This window comes from Paracoccidioides brasiliensis, assembly GCF_000150735.1.
Source record: "Paracoccidioides brasiliensis Pb18 unplaced genomic scaffold supercont2.6, whole genome shotgun sequence".
Taxonomy (NCBI): Eukaryota; Fungi; Ascomycota; class Eurotiomycetes; order Onygenales; family Ajellomycetaceae; genus Paracoccidioides; species Paracoccidioides brasiliensis.
In genome coordinates, this window is record NW_011371363.1 from 555,302 (window position 1) to 570,318 (window position 15,017).

Consider the following 15,017-nt stretch of genomic DNA (forward strand, 5'->3'; position numbering starts at 1 on the left):
GGAGCCCATGTGAGCTACACATAACTCTCTTCCTCAGTGTGGTGAGGTTGTCTCCATTATTTCTCCTCTCTAGCCCCTCCATAAACAAGCCAATGTGTTAGTACGGGTGCCTATCTCCATGTTAGAAACTGCGCTTCTGGAACGAAATAGGTTCACCCAATACACATGGGTACCTGAATAATACTATCTACGTGTCCAGCAAGAGGCATTTTTGTCATCCCGTTCTGAAGTTGAAAAAAAAAAAAAAAAAGAAAAGAAAAGAAAAGAAAAGAAAAAAGGGTACGCGGATATGTCCCGCAATAAACACCCTCTCCCGGCCTCTCTCCGCGATATCTTAACCAATTCCGCGGCGGCAACCCTTGAAACATTTGACCCCTGGAACTCAGCATCAACTGGCCATCAACGAGCGGAAAAATTCCATGTTGGTGGCCCTCGCTGGTGACAGGTGTTGTCTCAAAAACTTGGGAGACAGTTTGGGGATGACACAGGTCGTGGTGGTGGAGTTGGCGACGGTGAGTGGGGTTGGGTGTCTTCAGCGCAGTGTGGAGAGGCTAGAAGGAGAGAAGGAGGATCCGGAGATATCAGATCTTTAATGGGTGGTGTTAAAAAGAGGAGATTACACGGAGGGAGAGTGGACATGAAGCAAGTCATTGCGAAGGACAGCATCGATGGCGGCATTACCGAAGGAAACGGAGCGTTCGCTCTTGATGATTCGGGAACTGGAAGTGACAGGAATGACAGATGGCTAGAATGAAACGGGTTTTACGGCACACCGTATGTCAAGACAGATCCAAAGGGAAGAGAAGGAAATATCAAGAGCCCTACACAGCAACGCGATGCGAGTCGAAAACCATCATTCCTAGTTCTCCTCCAAAGCCCCCTCAAGGTAGCCTTCATCCTGATTCGCAACTAATGCCCTTAGCATCTACAACCAAAGGAATATTTACCAATTTGACGATATACGTCAATGGCTCTACTTACCCACTTATATTAGACCATAAGCTCGAACATCTTCTCGTTTCAAACGACGCAAACGTCACCCCTGCTTTCGCTCGACTCACAGTCACCCATGTAATTCTTGGCAGGCCGAACAAGAATAAAACTGGTAACTGGTAACGGTGCTGGTGGAGGGCTCGCGGTGACAAAGCTTCAGAGGGAGATCCAGCGGAAGGGTGGAAAAGGGGTGAAGTTCGTTGGGGTAGAATGGTTTGTACATGCCATGTTTTCCCCTGGCTTTCGTGTTGTCATTGATATTCATCTGTATTTAGTCTCCTCCCGGCCCCTTGTCTCTAACTAAAGCCGTCTCATCCATTTCTACCCCTTCCATGTCAAAACCATGGAAACTGACGACGGTTCTCGTTGTTGGGTTTTAGAAAGCATCAAAGTAGGATGTCGCCTTCCAGAAGCGAGATTCGCAACTTTGCACATGGCTCCAGATAAACAGAGAAGTGTGATGAGCATGTTCCAAAGGGCATCATAACTGGGGGTATAGAGGAGCGTTGTCTATTTCCACGCCTTTTTTAATTGCGCTAATTTTATGCCTCATGTCTAAACGTTTCAAGACACGCGACCGAAAGTAACTAGAGTAGTACTCTGGATCGACCTATCGTCTAAGATTTTTTCCTTTATATATAACCCGCGATACGTTTATATCCCGGCTTTCAGATGCATGCAGCTGAAAGGAACTGGGAGTCCCTTTTGATTTTGAACCGATGAAGTCAATTCTGTGCGTTCCGTTCAGCATTTGTATCAGATACTTAAGTGGTGTAAACATGAACACGTTCTGTACAAGAATGATATATATACATATATATATATATATATATATATAACCACCAATACCGCGAAGAAAAAGATAACTATCATCCAGTTCTGCCGAAATGATCAAAGAACATGCGAGTAATCCTCCCTTCTTCTATACATGCTCCCGCAAAAACACCCAACGATGCAGGAAAAGACAATGCGAAAAAAGATATATAAAAAAAAAAACCCAGTATAAGCACTGTAACAGCGGAAATAGTCCCATTCATAGAATAAAACACAACATATCTAGAAAGGAAGAGGCGGGAGAGTCAGCTCCACGGAAAAAACACAATCCTACAAAAACGATCCACCTCTCCCACCACCCCCCTTCCGCTTATCACCATCATCATAGCCCTGCTTCAACACCAGATCCCCTCCGTTCCTGCTGCATCCTCCTCTCGCGCCTTTCCCTCCTCTCTTTCTTCGTACTAAGGCCTGAAGCAAGAGATGTCGATGAGGACGCTGGCAGTGGAATCTGCGGAGGCGGTGGAAGTGAAGAGATTGAGGCGGCAGAATGGTGGGAGACAGCTGTTTCAGGCGTGCCTTGTAATATGTACGGGTGTTGATAGTGGGACTCTGTGGGGACAGCAGGAAGTGAGTGTCTTGGTGTTGGTGGGAGGGCGAAAGTTGAACGTCTGTTTGGATGAGAAGGTAGTTGTGGGGAGGAGCGGGAATGGGGTAGTGGTGGGGGTGAATATATTTCTTCGGTTGGGGTGGAGTTGGCTGTAGCGGATTCGCTGTACTTGGGTGGTTGGGGAGGCGAGGGAGTGAAGTTTTGATGTTTCGAAACTTCTGCAGCCTCTTCATCTTTGTTGTGTGAAGGAATATTTGTGTGGTGTAGTTTGTATTTCGTGCTCGATTCCGTAGAGGAATCGCTTGATATCGACTGAGAGCGGCTTGGGCCTTGATGGCTCGCTGTGACTATTCCGCTTATAACAGCTTCCTTGTCCATGGTTGGAGTTGTAGGCGACAGTGACGGTGACGGTGTATATTCCTGGGGTTTCTGCTGCTCCATTGATTGGGATTTATCTCCAATCACAAGACCAAGGGTTTCTTCTTCTGTGCCGTCCCTCATGTCACGTTTCTGCTCATGGTGAAGAGTCCGAGATGGAAGATGGCCAAGCCCAAAGAGCCGCTTTCCAGGTGAAGGATTTTCAGTCATTCCGGCACCACTAGACAGTGGTTCTTTAGAAGAACGACGGTTAAAAATGTTGTGGAATGAAAATTGGCGGTGCGGCGGTGGAGTTGGTGGAATAGAAGTGCTACGGGTGGGCGAGAACTGGTTGGAAGAATCAGCAGATTTGACACTATTTGCCCATTGAATGGTCTGTACAGTTCCGCTCCGGTTCCGGCGGTGTTGTCCATTGTTATGTTGGAAAGCTTCCCCTAGGGCCCCAGAAGACTCGATGCCAGCAGTATCAGCATTGAAAGCGCTCCTTTCATCTGCCTCACTCGGGATCGCCGTTAGCACCGGGGCCATTGGACCGTGAGGTTCCTGGGAAGAATGTATTGGTCTCCAATGCGGATGCAGCGCGCTGGACGTACGGCTTCGGGCGAAAAACGAACTCTTGTTGCTTCCCTTAGTGCTAGGCCTGTGCTGGGGAAGCTCATCGTCCACAAAATCGGGGAATTTTGACATTCCTAGAGGTGGATGACGGCCTGTTGATCGACGGGAGGGGGTTCTAAAGGGGCTCTCTCCAACAATCGTCCTGCGTCTCCTCAAGCCGTCCCATTCAATGATTTCCCCTTCCTGTGGTGGTTCCAATTCATCCAATTTCCTCTCCTCGTAATACCTCCTGGCCTCTTCTGCTTCCATCTTCTGCCTTGCAGCTGATATCCGTCGAATGATCGCAGCCGTACCGCGAATAGCGTCTGCTTTTGGTTCCGTCTCGGGCTCCTCTTGCTCCGCCACTTCTCGTACCTGATCTAAATCTCCCTTGAAAATAGCAGCATCTGGAACATCCTTGGCGGACTTTGAGAGCTGTAACAAAACAACGCCAGAACAAATCTGAAGAAAGCCCATGACAACAGTCGTAATGCTAATCGCAGTTCCCTTGAATCCCTGAAACAGAATTGCGGAGGTGATGATCGTGGCACTCGTAAAAAAGACATAGTACGTGGGGGTAACCAATGCCGCATTAAAAATGTTCAGCGCTTTCTGTGGACGATATCAGAAACTTGCAATTGAATCAGAGAAAAGGTAGAAGATGGTAGGGGGAAGGGGAGGTGGGGTTATCCACTCACATTTAAATAAATAATCTCTGTCAATAAAGTCGCAATAACAAAAACAAACAGAACATACAGAAACCACTCCTTAAATTGCGACACCCCTTGGATCTGAGATATTATCGCCGCCCCCAGGCCCTGGGTAGCGACAACACTCAGGCCACCAACGAGACTGCAGATACTGATATAGACAAACATGCTCTTGTTGCCGTATCGGGGTCCCCCCCACAGAGCAATGAACGCAGATCCCGCAATGATGAGACCAGCCCAAGTGAGGAAACCAGGGGCGATGACGAAACGTCTCATATCTTGGATGGTTGCGACGGACGACTGGGTGGGAGCGTTCATCGCGATGATCACGGAACCGATGATGCAGTTGAAACAGCCAACCTTGCCAACGAAACTGAGGCGTTCTTTGAGAAAGATGGCGGAGAGAATGGTGGTGACGACGACGGAAAGGGCGCCAAGGGGTGTCACTAGAATTGCGTCGACGAAGGCATATGCAACAAAGTTGAAGATTTCTCCAATGATCATCCTATTTGTTTTAAAGAAAGAAGAAGAGGAGGAGGTGGGGGGGGTGATGGACGATTAGTTTTCTGAAGAGTCTAGATAGGGCTTGCAGAAGTATAATGGGTGCACAGAGAGAACTCACAGCGTCATCCCAGCCCACCACCACCACATCTTCAGATACCCCATTCCCTCCCCAGGATCTTCATTATACTTGACATTTGCCTTGAGGAGACCGATCTTCTTCACAACAAAGGACACGCCAATGAAGAGTCCCGAGCCGATGGCCAGGGAAATACCCACGGCCTTGAAGACGGGTGGTCGACCCTCTGGGCCACCCAGCCCGCCACCACCAGACCGCGCATGGATTGACTGGATTTCAGCGAGGTCGAACATGGTAGGCGACTTGGGATTTGGGATGGTTTAGTCGTTCAACGGTCGGGAGGGCGGCGCCGTTGAGGTTGAGATGATTAGATATGTCTTGTCCCCAACTCTTTGTTTAAACTCCGGGGACGAGCCGTGGTTCGTTGGTTCGGGTAGAAAACAAGCTTAACTTAATTTTTCCCCCCCTACGGCAGCCTATCCAAACCTGGGTTGAATCGTGGCTAGTTGAGCCGATACGATATGGAGAGCGATTCAGACCATTGTAACAGGTGATGTATATCCTGCAGTGGGTGGTCGAAGTTGCGACTATATAGGAAGGCAAAAAGAGATGAGATTCCGTCAGAAACAGGGTCGCAAGTACGTAGGTTGCACCAGGATTCTGTCAGTCGGGCAGTAAGCAAGTCATCATCATTGGGAATTCGGTCAGAAAGTGATCAATCAACGGATGCCTGTCTGAAAAAAGTTGGAAACCAGTAACGAAGTAAGTAAGCGAACGTTGGAAGGGGGTACCTGCAGCATACTTGGATAAATGATGGGGTTGGAGGCGCGAATCTAAGTACCTCCGAGGTAGTGGCCGAAATTGGGAGGAAGAAAATGAAACCGATAACTGGAGAATATATATATATATATATATATGCTAGGAATGGAGAGAATCCAAACCAGAGGAACAGAACAGATAATAATAATAAAGGGAGAGGAAGGCGAAATACGAAATCCACGGCGCGATCCCCGGAATTATTGTTTATTATTTAGTTCAAAGGGTGGTGGTGCGAAGTATTTTTATTTTTATTTTTATTTTTATTTTTATTTTTATATTTACTAATTACTTGGCCGGATGAAAGCAAGTAAATATGGATCCATTGTGTGTCCTGTGTGGATGGGCGCTCAGCTAAACATATCATCGTGCCGGCGCAGTTAATGACAGCTGAGAACAGATTTTCAACGTCAAAACACTGTCAGAAGGGTTAAAATTTTTAGGTATTTGTCATGCTCACTTCTCGCAAAATATGATGTCTTAATCCACTGATTTCATACTGATGAGATTGTACATCTTCTTCAAGAATAACCAGCTAATCTCAAATCTAATGAAATAAAATATATACAATTTCGAAACTGTCAGAGCTCTCTGAGCAGCAAGAAGACAGAGCTCATATGTGAAATATTAGAATCGAAGAACGGTCCTACTGTAGAGTTGGATATTCATCTGTCTGTATGCAACGAAGCGCCGTCAACAAACCATTCGGATCCTGTCCGTAGGTGAAGAGTTGCTATGGGGATGGCTTGCTTAGTCATCAGCTTCTTATCCTGAAACTTTGCAAAGACTTTATATTCAGCCCTGTCTGTCTCTAAAAAAACAATCAGCATACGAAGAAATACAAATGAAAGAGCAAGTCAGATTGCTAGATAACAAAAATGTTTCCACTGTTCAGGAAGTAGTTAACTAATGTGACTTACCACTAAATGAGCCATATCACTAAATAAGCTACTCTTAGCAAAACTGCCTCAACTTGCTAAAATCTAATTAATTCCACAACAATGAAATATATATTAATTAGATTATTAAATAGTAATGAGAGTATTCTCTAGTTCCATACAAAATAGATGGTTTAATATAATAGATGTGTGCTTGACTGAAGAACATAGCCATGACAAGAGATCTGGCATAGAGTAAGAAGATTGATCAAAAAAGTATCAACTTTTGAATTAGTAGTAGAAGCAGCAGTAAGCTGCTCCAGGAAATTGAGATTGACCTCATTTCCTAGACTGGAAGGTCAGATAGAGCTTAAAGAATTAGAATCTGCTGTAGACATCTGCTTCTGCTGTTGCTTTGAAGCAGCTATAGTTGAACTAATCAATTTTCACTTTGCAGTATAAGTACAAGTCTGTTCTTGCTTCTCAGCTTCAAGCTGAGTCTTTTTAGCATCTCTAGCAAGTCACTAAGCTTCATGCTGCTCTGTCTTTCTAGTCTTCTCTTTCTCACAGACTTTGTGAGCTGCTGTCTGAGCTGCTTATCATTCAATTTATTTTTACTAAGTCTCTTTAATTTTATATGTTTTTCAGAGATCATATTGAAGTTGCTCTTGAACTTGTTGAGCAGCTTTCTTCTCTTTTTTGTGATCTGCTTTCTGAATTCTCTCACAAGCTTGTTGAATCTTAAATGATGAGAAGAATTAAGTCTGGTCAAACTGCTGCTTCAGATTTAATAGATTTAAGAACTTTTCACATTATCATTGCTTTTTTTCATTGCATAAAGCTTTAATTAAAGCTTTATTCTCATGCACAAGCACATGCACAAGCATCTTCTTTTCAAAGACAAGCTTCTCACTAGCATATATGATTTTTTTTCATATCTTTAGAGACCAAGCTCTGCTGAATTCAAATTCTCTTAATATTACATCAAAGAGCATAAGTAGTTGTAGATATAGCAATCTCAGTTGAAGCTGAATTGACTAAAGATATAGACTATTTTGTAAATCAGTGAAGAACATACTCAGAAGTAAAAGAATGAATATCAGTGACAGTAAATGTGAATTGAATATTCTTAGCTATTAAAGACTGATTTTATACAGAATTGAAGACTGATAAAAAGCTTTTTTTTGTCATTTAAATGAATTCAAATTCACTGTAAAAAAAATTATTGACATTACAAGAGTATGTTTCTGCTAGAGAACTAAAGATATTGACATTCAAAGATTGCAATCAATAAGTTGAATGTGAAGACAGTACTGCAAGAAGAATTCAATTTTAATCTATAAAATCAATAAATCTCATATTAACATGAGAAGAGTGCTCATCTAGAATAAGAAGACATCTTTTATAATCTGCTTTAATCTTGATATGCTCATCAAAAATCCACTTCAGTCAGTTAAACTCATAATCATCATTACTTCAATTTTTTTCAGAAACTGCAAAATAAGCTGTATTATTCTTATTCAAATTCTCTAGTCATGTATTCAACATATCACAAGACTCTTCTCAATAAATAAAAGTGAATAGAAAAGCTGTTCTGTCTGCATATATTGCTTTGAGTAGAGAGATGAATTCATAGCTGCCATCTTGAACTGCAGTAATTCACTTTGTCCTCAGAGCTTCAACTGGAATGATTCACTTAGTAGTCTGACTGATGTTAATTAAAAAGCTCTTTTCATCAAAATTGTAGATATTTGATAACTTAATATTGTATTTTTCAATCTTCTCATTCAACTATGTAGTCACATAGTAAAATAGTTAGCAAGAGTCTCTAGAGAACTTAGTGCAAGAAAACAAGCAAAAGATCAAAATACTAGCTGGAAATAATGCTTAAAATGAGTAGAATTATCTGCTATCTTGTGTTTTTGATCAATGCCATGGACATGAATTCTTTGAATTTGAGTCTTATAGCACTCAGTAAAGTGCCTCACTTAGTGAATTTCAACAGATTCTTTGTTGATTTCTGCAATGAGATTTCAAATAATTTGAGGTGTAGAAGCAAAGCTGTGAGCTGTAAGCTTTTCTATATAAAGCAGAAGCATTTGTTCTTGCTGATTTAAGAGCTTCTTATGTTGAGAGGCTGCTTCATCCTGCACAAGTTGCAAGCTGTTATAACACTGGTGCAGTGTTTCCTTATTAATTGAGTGCTTCCTAGCAGTTGCAGTGTAATTTTTGACCTTTTGAGCTCTTAAATCCTTAATTGTAAGTTGAATAGCTTCTTCATTTGGCATCTCAAAGCAGTGGAAGTTGAAGAATTAAATTGCAGCGCGTTGCAAAAACACAGCTCATTTAGTGGTACAGCTCATTTAGTGGTACAGCTCATTTAGTGGTACAGCTCATTTAGTGGTACAGCTCATTTAGTGGTAAGTCACGTTAACGTAGAACTCCGTCGATTATCAATCATTCAAATTTGAGTCATTTCCATTCCTGTTTTGCCCGTCGTTTTGCCTCTACGAACAGCATATCACATCATCGCCAGTCATGCCATGATTACTTCCCCAACATCATTCATCATTAGCATTAAAGGGGGAAAGAAAAGGATAAACGAAAAAGAAAAGAAAAGGGAAAAGGGAAAAGAGGAAAGGGAAGGAAAAGGAAGCAGGAAAGAAAAACTCAGATATAAACGGAGTATAATGTAGATAAAAAAGCCACCCGCCAACCCATATCCCGATCCCATATGCAAACACCACATAAAAGTCATCATCATGCACATATATACCCTCCAAGGAGAAAATCCCCGGATATAGGCAAATATACAACAAGGCAGGAAAAAGCAAAAGCCAAAAAGAGCCCCCCCCCCCCCCCCCCCTTATATACATCTACCTACCTACTCCGCCGACTGAAAACCGGCTTCCGGCCCTTATTCACCAACGGCGGCGGCCCATCACTCGGATACGGCAACTTCACCACCACCACTCCACTCCCATTTCGCAAATCCCCACCACTCCCATAATAACTGCTGCTCGGCCTATTCACCTCCCGCGGCGAGATGGGCATCATCAAGGGCCCATTGACACTTCCATTGCCCGTTTCATCGGGGTAAGGGATGGGTGTCTTTGGTGGTAGTGGTGGCGGGGGCTGAGGCTGGGTGGATAGGGGGCTTAGAGGGGGGGTGTGCGAGCGGTTGTATTGGTAGGGTTGAAGGGCTGGGCCGGGCTGGGTTTGGTTTATGAACATTTCTGAGCTGCGGCGGGGGGAGGGTTTTGTGTGGCTGCTATCTGGGCGGTTGGGCGGCGGCGGTTGGTTGTCGCGGTCTGCATTGAGGCGGCATTGCGGGGAGAAAGGTGGGGTTGGGGCGTGTGTCTGGGTGGGTGTGCTGGGGTTGGCGTTGGTGCTGTGGATAGCTGGTTTGCGGTTAAAGTTGAGCTGGTGTGGGTATTCGTCTGAGGTGGGGATTGTAAATTTATCCTGTGATGTTGTGCTGCTTAGCTGTCGGAAGCGCGGGAGCAGGTTGGGTGGTGGTAGTGGTTGTGGGTTATTATTAGTATTATTCACAGATGATACGGGGATAAAGTCTTCACCGGGAAGTTCGACGGCGTCGGGCAATTCGATGGTGGAAGGTTGGCGCGGGCGTGCTTGCAGCGATGGAGGGACGGGCGGCACAGGCCGATATTGCCGTTGAAACATCTCCCCGTCTTCCCGACCTTCTTCAAAACTGGACGAATCGGCTATAGGTCCTAGTCCTTCTTCACCTGACCCTCCCTGCCTTCGATGCATAAAATGAACCTTGGCCAACTTCACTGCTGCGTCCTGGTTCATCTTCTGCACGTCGCTTCGGGAGAGGTAGGTCCGCGTGCTGGTGCTGATTTCAGCCAGTCGATGCCACTCGTTCATGCCAAACTCACCAACACCAACTTCGACATTTAGACGAACATAATTCTCTCTGGGTACGTTGCGCTTCGCGAGATGCTCCTTGAGCATGTACTGGTGCGTCTTTTCGCAACCTTCTATTTTAGCGATCAACCGCCTGCGTGCTTCGGCAAAAGTGCCTAAGGAATCGGAGACATCCTCCCACCACTCGTGCGGGATATGGCTTGTTCCTGCAGGCTGTTTGCCGGTTCCGACGCTGACGAAAATACCCACTTCTCTGCCCGGCCACTCGTTGACGACGGCTTCGTCGAGGACTAGTGGCGAGGGATTATATTTGCCAGCACCTTCGTCCACGAAAACATGTTGGCCCACCTGGATAGGCTTGAATGCGAGACCGGTTGCACAGGTTGCCCGTCCTGCTTGCCAAATTGTGCAGTTGAATTCCGGCGCAGGCTCCTTTCGCGAATCGTATGATCGTAGCAAAGTCGCACTTCCATCCCATGGGGTTCCCTTATAGACTGCCGCAACCGCACTGATCACAAGTTAGATTTAGGTATACATATACACATGATATATATATATATATATATAAACCTAAATGATGATAGAACTTACGTCTTCGTTCGATTTTCCCGTCTATCATAAAGCATAGCATCTGAATTCCCCGAACGTGACCCATTCATCACCCCCATCGACGCGCGAGAACCCACCGGCGAAGAAATCGCCAACGCGCCACCTGTACCAACACTCGCTCGACTAATGCGCCTCTGTAAATTTTGTGAAGATTGCGGTCGCCCGTGCGAACCGTGCGAACTTACAATCCTAGGAGGCAGAGATGAACCATCCTTTCCTTCCGATTCCGACACGGTGTGTTCCCACACGCACTGGCGGATAGCCTCTTCGAGCTTCGACGCTTTGAACAGGGTTGACCGATAGGGGATGCCGGCGATAGTCTTATCGGTCTCGAATACCCGTCTCGTCATGCGAACGTAGACCTCCTTGCAGGTCTCGAGGTCCAGGCACAGACGACCCAGCATCAGCGCGATGAGGCCGCCCGTGCCTGTGCCGGCGATGAGGTCGAAGTGGTCGCACGGTTTTGGGATTTGGTCGCGGGAAGGTGCTTTGCCTTCGCACTCGACGTATGTGCGGTGCATGAGTTCTTGGAGGAGGATGAGCATGGAGTAGCCGCGGACTCCACCACCATCTATTTCCAAAAAAGAAAAAAGAAATCGATAGGGGTTAGTTATCTGGATGGATAAGGTTTGTATTTTAAAAGTACTGAAGGTGGAAATGGGCCAAACAAACGCACCTAACGACAGAACCCGGAGGGGTGGGCCTTTTGTGGTATCCTTGCGCCGGATATTGTTGAAAGAGTCCATGGTGGACAGGTAAGAGAGAGACAGAGGAAGGGAGCTGGGTTGGCACGCAAACCCTTCCCCCGCATCCACGTTTCGCGTAGAGTAAATGGAGAACCAAGTAGGCAGACAGGATATAATAGTTGAGGATATGATATATTATGGCTGTAACTTGAGATTTAACTGGTCCAGGTTCAGAACGACTGACAGGACGGCGGCAGAGAGGAGCAGACAGAGCGAGAGTAAATGTTCAAAACAACAGGCAGACAGTTTATTAGAGTTATTATTCACTTAGTTACTCTGATTGGAGGACGTAACAATCAAGAGCAGTGACAATTAAGGGCGATATTCCTATGGCCGCTAAATCAAGGTAGACGCGTCTGCCTTCGAGCAATTAGTGGTGGTGGGAGGACTCGAGGGTGAAGTTGAAGATGACGTTGAAGTCGAGTCGACGCTGAGGAGAGGAGTTAGTTAGGCGGCTAATCCCCACAGCCAGCCAACGATGTATTGAATTGGCGCCTAACTACGGGATAATCAGCAACGGCTGAAGTCCTGGCTCTGACTTGCATAGCAATCGTTTGTCTGGGAGCAATGTGCACACAAGAGCAGGAACCTCTACATAATTGTTCTGTTGACGCAGAGATATTCCCACGGAAGTGAAGTCGAACCATAACTACAAGTTGTTTTTCTTATCATCCATCGCACATTCAATTGAACAACAACCCCTGATCTTATGCACCAAGACTGCGGGAGGAAACATCATCGACATTTAGATCATTTAAGATATTTCCGTTCTCGAGTGCAATTTTGGAATTTTCTGGCGTCTGGGTATCACGTCACATCGCAACGGTGCCCCGGGCATACATGGGCATCAATGACGACGATATCTGGGGTGTGACAGTCCTTCCTCTCCTTCTCCCTCCCTTGGGGCAGCTGAGATGACGCAGATCCTGGCACAAACTGTGGCGGTGCAGCAGTTGCAGTGCTAGTAGATTCATGGATACCCTGACTGCTACACCTTCAAGAGGTCAACCTGCCAGTCAGTCATCCATGGATGATCATTGGTTGTTCTTCCAGCTAATACTCCACCAAACTTCGAACCATTCCCAAGTTGCGCTTCCAGAATATTTTTCCGGCAGGCTGGCAGTCAGATGATACAGATGATAACTAGCGCTGACCCTCCCGACATACCCAGGTGGCTGTCGGCTGTCGGATGTCGGCTGTCGTGGACGATCTTTGCACCCTGGAAGAAGCCACCCGTGTGATACAACTAAACAATGCCAGCCAGGCTCGAGACACACCCCTTCCAGGGCCGACTTCTCGAACCCTTCTTCCAGTGATATGCAGTAGCTTATCGGGAAGGGCTTGCATGACCGACCCGAGGGATTTCCCTGTGTGCAAGTCCCCGGAGAGGCTTCCGTTGGTTCCTCTCTTCTTACTTCAGCCACGAGCATAGAAAATAAAAGGAAAAATTATAGCGCGAAAAGAGCACCGAATCTCACACCTCAAGCGAAACTGTAAGAGTTTGAAGTTTGAAAGCCTCCGCCGGGGGTCGAACCCGGAACCTTGCGGTTAAAAGCCGCACGCTCTAGCCATTGAGCTACGAAGGCTTCTTTGGATAAGAGTTCGATTTTGGGCATTTACTCATGTATACACTGCGATTCAATGAGGCTAACCACGTACTGAAAATGTAAACGGTTCATGACGAGGTTTGTTAACCATCAAAAGAAGAATGAAAATAATAATAATAAGGATGTGATAGGGATTGAATATATATTTTAATGATTGTTTTTTCGATGATAAACTTTAATAAGTTCAGCTACCGGATAAAGGTGCACCTCAGGAAGTCTCGCGGAACTTCTAAAGAAGGAACCGCAGATTCAACCCGGGTGATTGAGCCTGCTTATATGAAGTGGCTCATTTCATATGATAGGCACAGCTCACGGAATATTATTTGGGATTGAAAATGTGGAAGAAAGGCACATGCCAGGGCCTATCATTTCTTCCATCAGTCGATCACATTCAAAGGTTATAACTATATGTATACTTAACTCTCTAGTAATAGATACGGGACGTGAACAGTACAGTACGGCTTCAGTCCTCTATACAAAAGTCCTCCATACAAAAATACCCTCCGAATCATCATGAATATTCCCCAGTTGTGATAACACATCTATCACCCTTCATATACCATATGGTCATTCTGGATAAGCCCGTCCATGAGTGAAGGTCCATTTAAGATTGTCAGACCATGCTCAGACGTTTAACTTTTCATGAGATACATAGTGCTAGCAGTAAGTCTGCAGGATGGTCTCAAACGTGAACTTCAAAAATTTGATCCTTTGTCCAACATTTTCACCCTCTGACAGTTTAAACTCTGCCTCCAATTCATATACGGTGGTTGCCAAGGGGGCCGCCTTATCCTGACGTATTTCACTGGAAAGTCTGTTATGCAATTCAAGAGCGCGACCTTGAGGGGAGAGGGGTTGTAGTTTTTCAATATAAAAGGACATCGTAAGCGCACTGTAAAATGGCTGGTTATCACGTCACAGAGCGGGTGAATCCCGATATCTGGCATCCATAGCTCCAGGTGTCCACTCGCAGCAGTCGGGTCGAATCGTGGAGTTCAACTTGAAGGAAAGAAGACGGTAGGCGAGCTGTTTATATTATTATTATTATTATTATTATTATTATTATTATTATTATTATTATTATTATTATTATTATTATTATTATTATCATCATCTCCAATCCACTCAAATAAATGGCCCAAGCCGATTTGTGAAGGGGCGGGAGCATCTGTGGTCGAGTTTTAATATATTTTTGGCTGCTCTAGTAGAAAGTTTTCCCGCGTCCTCTGATTCAAGCTGACTGTTGCAACGTCCTCGAGGCTTCCTGTTGGCCGTATATCCCTGCTAGTTGTAAGGGATATTTGACTATATCCCCGTTCCCCTTCTGAAGAAAGGAATGGCCGTACAAGCCACATTCTCTTTTTCGATCTTATAACCTCAGGGATAGTTACACGCGGACAACAATCGTTTTCGCAACAATCCATATCTATAATTGTTCGAGAAACGCAAATGCAGGCATCCCTGGGCTGTTATTATTAGAACCCAAATTTTGGAGACGGTTGATGCGTGATTTGTTGAAACGATGGTTTGGTGATTGGACGCTTCGATAATACGGGCGAGTCTCTACAAGACAATTGTCCTATGAGCTTCACTGAGGGGCAGCCTATAAAAGCGTTCTTAGGACTCATCGTAATGTTGAGGTCCCTGAGGCAGCCAAAAAGAAGGGTGAGATCGACATAGACCTAGACGAAACCACAAAACTTTCAAAGCTTATTGTCCATTAACCCTTCGGGGGGCACTGGTAGCAGAGTTCTATGAGGTGCAGGTGGCTTGCTCGACTCAGAATCCTGGGGAATCCATCTTGAATTACTATCACGATTGAGTAAAATCT

The 15,017-nt window shown here is 45.2% G+C and overlaps 4 protein-coding genes and 1 non-coding gene across 5 annotated transcripts; 1 reads left to right on the forward strand and 4 right to left on the reverse strand.

Annotated features, from left to right (window-relative positions):
• Window positions 1-289: 289 nt before the first annotated feature.
• On the forward strand, window positions 290-754 carry PADG_05271 (uncharacterized protein; the record flags this gene model as incomplete). Its single annotated transcript, XM_010762363.1, has 2 exons — window positions 290-421; window positions 473-754. 2 exons carry the CDS (start codon window positions 290-292, stop codon window positions 752-754), a joined length of 414 nt encoding a protein of 137 aa, XP_010760665.1.
• A 1,395-nt stretch (window positions 755-2,149) lies between these two features.
• Window positions 2,150-4,932, reverse strand: PADG_05272 (uncharacterized protein; the record flags this gene model as incomplete). The annotated part of the gene is made up of 3 exons (XM_010762364.1): window positions 2,150-3,961; window positions 4,048-4,564; window positions 4,682-4,932. The coding sequence occupies 3 exons, from the start codon at window positions 4,930-4,932 to the stop codon at window positions 2,150-2,152; spliced, it is 2,580 nt and encodes an 859-aa protein (XP_010760666.1).
• Window positions 4,933-9,213: 4,281 nt separating this feature from the next.
• Window positions 9,214-11,579, reverse strand: PADG_05273 (uncharacterized protein; the record flags this gene model as incomplete). The annotated part of the gene is made up of 3 exons (XM_010762641.1): window positions 9,214-10,732; window positions 10,816-11,404; window positions 11,510-11,579. The coding sequence occupies 3 exons, from the start codon at window positions 11,577-11,579 to the stop codon at window positions 9,214-9,216; spliced, it is 2,178 nt and encodes a 725-aa protein (XP_010760943.1).
• A 370-nt stretch (window positions 11,580-11,949) lies between these two features.
• On the reverse strand, window positions 11,950-12,926 carry PADG_05274 (uncharacterized protein; the record flags this gene model as incomplete). Its single annotated transcript, XM_010762365.1, has 4 exons — window positions 11,950-12,009; window positions 12,420-12,567; window positions 12,640-12,695; window positions 12,747-12,926. 4 exons carry the CDS (start codon window positions 12,924-12,926, stop codon window positions 11,950-11,952), a joined length of 444 nt encoding a protein of 147 aa, XP_010760667.1.
• A 166-nt stretch (window positions 12,927-13,092) lies between these two features.
• Window positions 13,093-13,165, reverse strand: PADG_11905. The gene has a single exon. It is a non-coding gene; the product is annotated as a tRNA-Lys (tRNA).
• Window positions 13,166-15,017: the final 1,852 nt, after the last annotated feature.